General features: G+C 41.4%; 1 protein-coding gene across 1 annotated transcript; it reads left to right on the top strand.

Moving 5' to 3' along the window:
- The first annotated feature begins 4,970 nt into the window (after positions 1-4,970).
- Positions 4,971-9,496, top strand: foxa1 (forkhead box A1). The gene is given in 6 exon segments (XM_054614133.1): positions 4,971-5,036; positions 8,354-8,729; positions 8,732-9,061; positions 9,064-9,242; positions 9,244-9,404; positions 9,406-9,496. Coding segments are annotated over 6 exon segments (1,203 nt in total).
- The last annotated feature ends 594 nt before the right edge of the window (positions 9,497-10,090 follow it).

The raw sequence follows: 10,090 nt of genomic DNA, 5'->3' as shown, positions 1-10,090 counted from the left end.
ACTGCTATTTAATTTAATATATATATATATATATATATTATATATATATATATATATGTATATATATATTAATGTGTGTGTTAAATAAAAATGATTGACATTTAAACATTCTCGTCACATTATGCCACGTTATGAATTTAATTAATATTAAATATATAAGTTGTCATGAAAACTGTTTTATTAATCTGTCAAAGATCATAAATATATATATATATACTAAGCAAAACTCTGCTGCTCTTTGATTTGTTCTCACTCTAAAGAGAGAGAGGGAACAAACTATTCAACGAACCACCTTCTTTCATCCAGCAGGTGGCAGCATCACTTCATCAGTCACTGTAACCACAGCAGAAGAAACCAGACTGAGACCAGGTCCAACAGACCAGACTACTGGAACTAGGTCCAACAGACCAGGTCCAACAGACCAGACTACTGGGACTAGGTCCAACAGACCAGACTACTGGAACTAGGTCCAACAGACCAGGTCCAACTGACCAGACTATGACCAGGTCCAACAGACCAGGTCCAACTGACCAGACTATGACCAGGTCCAACAGACCAGGTCCAACAGTCCAGACTGAGACCAGGTCCAACAGACCAGGTCCAACAGACCAGACTATGACCAGGTCCAACAGACCAGGTCCAACAGTCCAGTCTGAGACCAGGACCAACAGACTAAACCTAGACCAGGTCCAACAGACCAGGTCCAACTGACCAGACTGAGACCAGGTCCAACAGTCCAGTCTGAGACCAGGACCAACAGACTAAACCTAGACCAGGTCCAACAGACCAGGTCCAACCGACCAGACTGAGACTAGGTCCAACAGACCAGACCGGGACCAGGTCCAACAGACCACACTGAGACCAGGTCCAACATACCAGACTGAGACCCTGGAGGTCTTAAACAGACCGAACTGGTGATCCTGAACAAGCGTGTAAACATTAAACTGAGAACAGAAGATCGGACCACATACCTTGTGATTAACGACCTGCTCTTCTTCCTCACATGATCCGACCCTGGTGCTCAGGTAAACTCCCCCACCTGTCGTCTGACAGCAGAGGAAGTGTGTGTGGTGTGTGTGTGTGTGTGTGTGTGTGTGTGTGTGTGTGTGTGTGTGGTGATGAAACACAGTTGAAGAGTTCAGAGGAGAAACAAAGCCATCAACATGACTTTAATAACAGGCTGCTGCAGCGCACACACACACACACACACACACACACACACACACACACACACACACACACACACACACACACACACACACACACACACACACACACACACACACACACACACACACACACACACACACACAATGTAGTTTTAACGTCTGTTTTTACATAATGATCCTGCAGTGACTCTTCTTAATAATCAATAAAAAACAACACGTTTAAATATGCATTAATATAGATAGTAGTATTTATACAATATAGTGAAGATATTACTATTTATATAGTACAATATATATAGTATTTATACAATATAGTGTAGATATTACTATTTATATAGTACAATATATATAGTATTTATACAATATAGTGAAGATATTACTATTTATATAGTACAATATATATATATATATATATATATATATATATATATATATGTATACAATATAGTGTAGATATTAATAATAATAATTAATAATAATAATAATAATAATAATTAAGCCTTTATTAGTCCCACAATGGGGAAATTACAATTCTCTGCATTTAACCATCCCGGAGGAGCAGTGGGCTGCTAAGAAGCGCCCGGGAGCAACTGGGGGTTAGATGTCTCGCTCTACCTAGTATTTATACAATATAGTGTAGATATTACTATCTATATAGTATAATATATATATATAGTATTTATACAATATAGTGTAGATATTACTATCTATATAGTATAATATATATATATAGTATTTATATAGTATTTATACAATATAGTGTAGATATTACTATCTATATAGTATAATATATATATATAGTATTTATACAATATAGTGTAGATATTACTATTCATGTAATATAATATACATATTAGTATTTATGCCGTATAGTGTAGATATATAGTGTTTTATGGGAGCGTTGCTGCAGTACTCTGACATTTTAATGGATGTGATGAAGTTGTTTATGTTTAACACCCTGTATAATGTAAACTGAGAATAATGAGGCTTTTATTTTGTAAAGATGAGACATCCTTCATGTCGGTCCACTTCAGTTTAGCTTCTGTAGTGTATGATGAGATGAAATTAATTAAAAAAATAAGATCCGATCAGTTAAGCACATGTCATATTTTGTTTCACAGGACTTCCTGTAAGACAAATAACGACTGCTTACCAACCAATAAGTCCATGTCATATATTCACCCCAAAGAAGGTGATGTATCCCACTCACTGGGCCCCTAAAGAAAGAGGACGCCAAAGAAAGAGGGCCCCTAAAGAAAGAGGACCCCAAAGAAAGAGGGCCCCTAAAGAAAGAGGGCCCCTAAAGAAAGAGGACCCCAAAGAAAGTGTCACGGATGTGGTGTGGACCCAAAAGCAGTCCGACCAGGAGGCAGATAAAGTTCTGGAGCTTTATTTAAAGCTGAGCACACAGCAGACAGACAGGCAGGGTCAGACTCACAGTGGGAAACAGGCAGGGGATCAGGCAGACGGAAACCAGAGGAAGCGGAGGCTAAACTCGGGGTCGGGGACAGAAGGCTCAGGTGGCTAACCGGGGCACAGGCAAGGCAGGGAAGTCCAGACAGGCAGGCAGGGTCGGCAACGGGAAGTCAGTCCACGGGAAATTGCTGGAAGGTCTGACATAAACGCAACCAACGATCTGGCAGCGAGTGTGTGAGGTTTAAATACTGCAGGGTGGAGGTGCAGCAGAGTGAGCAGGTGAGAGGGATGGTGCTGGTGAGGTGGGCGTGGCAGACAGGTGCACTGCATGAGGCTGATTAGGTGAGTGAGGGAGAGTGTGGTGAGAGGGAGGGGGCTGGGAGTGGCCGGAGTGAACAGAGTGAGGCAATTAGGGGAGTGAGACAGAGTGACAGGGCGTATGGAGCTACTGACAGTATGGAGGAAGAACTGTGACAGAAAGTTATGTACCTCACTCTCAGGGCCCCTAAAGAAAGAGGACCACAAACTCTAATAGCCCCTAAAGTAAGAGGACCCTTAAGGAAGTGACGTATCTCCCTCTTGGGGCCCCCTAAAGAAGAGGCCCCAGGTCCAGGTTGGGACTCTACCTGCCTGTCAGTGGTCCTGGTGACCTCACTTCCTGTCTGCTGGCGTCTGTAGGTCTGAGTGAGGAGGTCATGGACAGGTGACAGGTGAGTCAGTCTTTGCATGAGACAGGATAATTATTATTGAGGAGCTTTTAGTGTGACAGCTGCAAGATTTACAGTCCTGTGATTCACACCGAAACCCTGAACCTCCTCCTCTTCAGGGTCTGAGTCCTGAATCACAAACAGGAACCGCCAACATACACACTGTACGGTGATGTCATCACAGTACTGAAACCGGTACTCAAACCGGGTCAACGGATGTCATGGACCTCCATGGTTTCAGTGTCGTTGACCTAAAACAGTCAATCAGCTACTGTAACATGGATCATCTAAGATCTGGTCTATCCACACTCATCAGATGTCCCAAGGGGAGGACACCAGGTGAGACCAAATGTCCCTCTGTCCCAAGGGGAGGACACCAGGTGAGACCAAATGTCCCTCTGTCCCAAGGGGAGGACACCAGGTGAGACCCCAGGTCAGGGACTGGTCAAACTGGATCCAAGCAGTCACACTGGAGATATTACACCAGAGACCGGCCAAAGTGGACCCATGAAGACAGAGACTGGTCCATCTGGATACAGAACTCATACAGAAAATATAAACCAAAAATCTCCCCCTGACTCCAAAAGGTCAGGAGCTCTGCAGTGAAGGTCGTAGTCCAGGTCCAACTGGTTCACATTCAGGAGTGAGGTTTGGCTCTTATGCAAATCCAACAGATCCTTCAATCTGCAGCACAACTCTTAGTGGCGTCCTAACCGGACCCAGACTCAACTACAAGGCTCTAAGATAGAGTCCAAAAGCTCCATTCCACATCGAGGCTCTTTATTCAGGTTTAACAAGTCCTAACTTCTGCAGTGATGTTCATATCGCAGGTCCAGATGGTCCAGAGCTTTGAAACAAGGTGATCCAGATCTAACTGGCCACCACTTTGAAGTGAGGCCCAGCTAGTCTGTTCTGTACCAGGGCTCTTGTCCCAGGTCCAAAGAGTCAAGAACTCTGCAGTGGGGCTCTTAAACCAGGAAACATCACAACACACACACACACACACACACACACACACACACACACATACATACACACACACACACACACACACACACACACACACACACACACACACACACACACACACACACACACACACACACACACACACACACACACACACACACACACACATACACACACACACACACACACACACACACACACACACACACACACACACACACACACACACACACACACACACACATACACACACACACACACACACACACACACACACACACACACACACACACACACACACACACACACACACACACACACACACACACACACACACACACACACACACACACACACACACACACACACACACACACACACACACATACACACACACACACACACACACACACACACACACACACACACACACACACACACACACACACACACACAGGAGGAAACCTGGAGGGTTGGACCTGCAGGAGGAGGATCACATCAGTCCGCAGGTCACCATCACCTCCTCCTCCTCCTCCTCCTCCTCCTCCTCACAGCACTCTGCCTCTCTCTGCTCCTCCTGGCTCGGCTCGGCTCGGATCAGAACGCTTCCAGCTGGACCAGGACCGTTACAGAAACAGCAGAGCAGGGACAGAACCAGCAGAGCAGGAGCGGGACCTGCAGGATCCTGTTCCGGCCGCGGCCTCCCGTCATGCTCGGCTCGGTGAAGATGGAGGGACACGAAGCTCCGGACTGGAGCGGATACTACAGCGAAGAGGTCGGTCACTCTCTGTCGGTCACTCTCTGTCCGTCACTCTCTGTCGGTCACTCTCTGTCGGTCACTCTCTGTCGGTCACTCTCTGTCTGTCGGTCACTCTCTGTCGGTCACTCTCTGCCGGTCACTCTCTGTCTGTCACTCTCTGTCTGTCCGTCACTCTCTGTCGGTCACTCTCTGTCGGTCACTCTCTGTCAGACTCTCAGACCGGTCTCTGTCACAGACCGGCTCTGTCTGTCAGACTCGGCTCACAGACCGGCTCTCAGACTCACAGACCGGCTCTGTCTCAGTCTCTCTGTCTCTCAGTCTCTCTGAGTCTCTGATGAACTTCGGGTTCGTCTGAAGTCATTTCTGAAGGAAACTTTATTTAGTTTCGTAAAGGGACGACGGGAATAATGTAGATTTAAAACCGAGCGGGTTATATCAATAATTAAGAATGATAATAATAATATAATAATAATATTAAGAATTATAATATAAGAATTATAATAATAATAATAATAATAATAATAATAATAATAATAATAATAATAATAATAATAATAATAATAATAACAAGAAGAAGAAGAAGAAGAAGAAGAAACATTAAAATTACATTTCTATTTTCTTCTGAAGATAAAAAGATGAACACTATTTAAATGTGTAACTTCAATATAATCTGCGTTCAGCGGGCCTGACGGTAGTAATATATATAATATATATACTATATACTATATATTATATATATATATATATACATAATAATATAATGTTGATTAATCATTTATATATTATATATATATATATACTATATACTATATATATATATATATACTATATATATATATATATATATATATATACATAATAATATAATGTTGATTAATCATTTAGTATAAATGAGGTGAAGATGAGTTTCTCTCTTAAATTGATGTTTTTTAAAAGGAGTCTGGAATAAAAGGCCGAAAGGTTATTAATTTAAATAAAGGATACAATTATATATATATATATATATATATATATATATATATATATATATATATATATATATATATATATTTATATATATAAATATTTCCGACCTGATAATAAAGTTGATCATCTCATCAGATTATTATAAAGCCGTAAAGTCCGTGTTGAGTTTTTAACATTATAAAGATGATTTTAATAAGTTAATATATTTTACATTATTAATGTTATTAGGGTTTCTTCTAATGACGTCACTGCAGTTCAACATCATTTATTAATATAATAATTAATATCGGATGAATTCGATCCGTTTAAAAGAATCCGTGAATCCGCCGGTTGTTCGTTTTAAAGAAAGAATTCATGAATGTTATTGTTATATATATATATATATATATATATATATATATATATATATATATATATATATATATATATGTTATATTTGATATTAGTCAACATATTAATCATCATCATCAATAATCTGAACGGTTTACAGTTTAAATATTAATAAAAGGGCCTCAGAGACTCAACACAGGAGTTAATATTGTAGATGTCATATCAAATATATATAATCATAGTACTATTATACTCATAGTATATGAGTATAATATTATTATATTATATATATTATATATATTATATATAATATATATATATATAATATATATAATATATATAATATATATAATATATATAATATATAATACTATGAGTATAATATAATATATAATATATATAATATATATATAATATAATACTATGAGTATAATATAATATATAATATATATAATATATAATAAATAATACTATGAGTATAATATTATATATCATATATATATGATATATATGATATATAATATATATAATATATATAATATAGTATAATATATATAATATATAATATATATAATATATATAATATATAATATATATAATATATATAATAAATAATACTATGAGTATAATATAATATATAATATATATAATATATAATATAATATAATACTATGAGTATAATATAATATATAATATATATAATATATAATAATATAATACTATGAGTATAATATATATAATATATATAATATATAATATATAATAAATAATACTATGAGTATAATATATCCGGAGGCCCAGCTGCTCTCAGGGCCGTTCAAGTGTAATCGGAACAATCAGCTCCTTTGACGGCTTTCAATAAAAACAATGATGAATTATAATAACGAATAAAAATAATAATGAAAATGTTGATAATAATCATATTAATATTAATGTAAATAACATTATGAATAGATTCATTTGTTTCAGTTCAAAATTGAACGCTTTGATTTAAAAATAAACGGACGCGTCCCGGTGATGAATATGAAGAATTATTATAGAATAACAATAATATATATATATAATATAATATATATATATTATATTATATATATATATTATATATATAATATAATATATATATATTAAGTGCTTGAGAAACAACTGAAATGTTTCATTTATGAATTCATTTAAATCGTCTTCAGTAGATTTTTGTTTGTTTGTTTTTTCGGAGGTTATAAAAGAAGAATGAAGGATCTCCGTGTTTCTTTAATAACTTCTTTAATAACTTCTTTAATAACTTCTTTAATTAATAGTTAAAAGTCACGTGAACATAAAAAGGTTTATAAAGAGCTTTTCAAATTAAAAGCTTCGCTTTTTCAACTTTTATTTTTAAGGATAATTACGGATGTTTTCTCTGAACGTGAACACGTTAAAAACTGAAGTCCTGTTTAATATTATTATGAGAATATTGATCCATAACCACAAAGGAAATATTGATCTGAAGGTCTGCATTCTTCGTTGCATCAGAAAATGATAAATTGATCAAATAAATAATAGACACCTAAATAAACCAGTAAATAAGAAGTGAATGTCACTGTTGGTGCTGGTCCAGATCGGGACCAGGTCAGGACCAGGTCAGGACCAGGTCAGGACCAGATCAGGACCAGATCAGGACCAGGTCAGGACCAGATCAGGACCAGGTCAGGACCAGGTCAACCAGGTCAGGACCAGGTCAGAGGTCAAACACAAACATGGAAGATAAAATCAAAACATGATATTTTAATAAATAAACTCTCTGCACTGGTTTGAGTGGACTGAACTGGTTCTAACTGGTTCTAACTGGTTCCGTCTCTCTGCAGGTGAACTCCTGTGGTGGATGGTTTCGGTTTAACTGGTTTTAGTTCCGCTGGTTTTTTAACTGGTTCTGATCTCTCTGTAGGTTTTACTCTGCGATGGCGAGTGGTGGGATGGGTTCTAACTGGTTCTGGTCTAGAGAGTTCTGGTGTGGTGTAAGTGGTTCTGGTATAACTGGTCTGTCTCTGGTCTCTGTGCAGGTGTACTCTCCCATGGCGGGCGGTGGAATGGGTTCTGGTCTCGGGATGGGCTCCATGTCGGGCTACATGTCCGGCAGCGGGACCACGTCGGGCTCCTTCAACATGTCTTACAGCGGAACTGGTCTCAGCCCCGCCCCGTTGGGAGGAATGGGAGGCCCAGCTCCGGCGGCCATGTCGGGTCTGGGTGGGGGTGTCGCCTCGATGGGCGGGACTCTGAGCCCGACCAGTATGAGCTCAGTGTCGGCCCAGCAGGCCTCGATGGGTCTGAACCCGTATGGGGGCATGAGTCCCACCATGAGCCCCGGCATGGCGTACGGGGGCGGTCTGAGCCGGGGCCGCGACAGCAAGGCGTTCAGACGCAGCTACCCGCACGCCAAACCCCCTACTCCTACATCTCGCTCATCACCATGGCGATCCAGCAGGCGCCCAGCAAGATGCTGACGCTGAGCGAGATCTACCAGTGGATCATGGACCTGTTCCCGTACTACCGGCAGAACCAGCAGCGCTGGCAGAACTCCATCCGGCACTCGCTGTCCTTCAACGACTGCTTCGTCAAGGTGTCGCGCTCGCCAGACAAACCAGGGAAGGGCTCGTACTGGACCCTGCACCCGGACTCTGGCAACATGTTCGAGAACGGCTGCTACCTGCGGCGCCAGAAGAGGTTCAAGTGCGAGAAGAAGATGCCGACGAAACCCGACGGCCGTAAGGATCCGGGGGCGGAGCCTCTCCCTCTGGGGAGCTCCTCAAACCTCCGGGACTCCTGGACTCCTCGCTGCCTTCCTCCAGCCAGGCGTCCACGCCTCCTGGTCTGGACCTGAGGGGGGGAGTCGGCGGGCCGTCGGACCTGAAGGTGTCTGGATCCCAGCTGCTGTCCTCCCTGTCGTTACCCCCACTCCATGGCGCACGAGTCCCAGCTGCACCTCAAAGGAGACCCCCACTACTCCTTCAACCACCCTTTCTCCATCAATAACTTAATGTCGTCCTCAGAGCAGCAGCACAAACTGGACCTGAAGGCCTACGAGGCGCTGCAGTACTCCTCCTACAGCGGTGGGGGCCTCCGGCCTTGGAGGGAGGACCATGGAGCCTCTGGAGGCCTCCTACTACCAGGGGGTTTACCCCAGGCCGCTCCTCAACACCTCCTAGTACCCGCTGCACTCGGACTCTTACTCTCTGCATGCAGCCATCCTGGACTTCCTGTCTGACTGTGATGATGCTGAACCGGATCGACTGAACTGAACTCCTGCACTGTGACCTACCAGGACTAAAAACCAGGACTCAAAACCAGGAATCAAAACCAGGACTCAAATAGACGCGTAAACGCTCGGCTGTTCAAACTGATCCCAGGTCTGTGTTCTCCTTTTACACACCGAGTCACAAACAACTAAAAGGTCTTTAAGGTTCCCCCCCACCGGTACAAAATGCTAAATTGAGGGAAATTCATATCCAACAGGGAGTGTTGAGCCTGTGAAAGGAATCTGGACAGAAACAGGTTTGTCGGTAAACTGGTTTACTGGAAGTGGTTCTGCTCCCAGAGGCTCAAAGTGGGAGTGAAGGACTCGGCGGACCCTCAGGGGCCTGAAAGCTGCAGCTTCACCTTCAATAGTATTCTGGTAATTAGATTTAAATTCAACGGGGGCCCACCGGCACAGCGGGGCCCGACCCGTGGATCCAGACCCCCTACAAATCAGTCGTGGTGTCCCCTCTGAAGTAGGCCTCTAATCTAACTCTAACTCCCAT

Source organism: Anoplopoma fimbria, chromosome 15 (genome assembly GCF_027596085.1).
Source record: "Anoplopoma fimbria isolate UVic2021 breed Golden Eagle Sablefish chromosome 15, Afim_UVic_2022, whole genome shotgun sequence".
Lineage (NCBI taxonomy): Eukaryota > Metazoa > Chordata > Actinopteri > Perciformes > Anoplopomatidae > Anoplopoma > Anoplopoma fimbria.
This window is presented reverse-complemented; position numbering and strand designations above follow the sequence as displayed.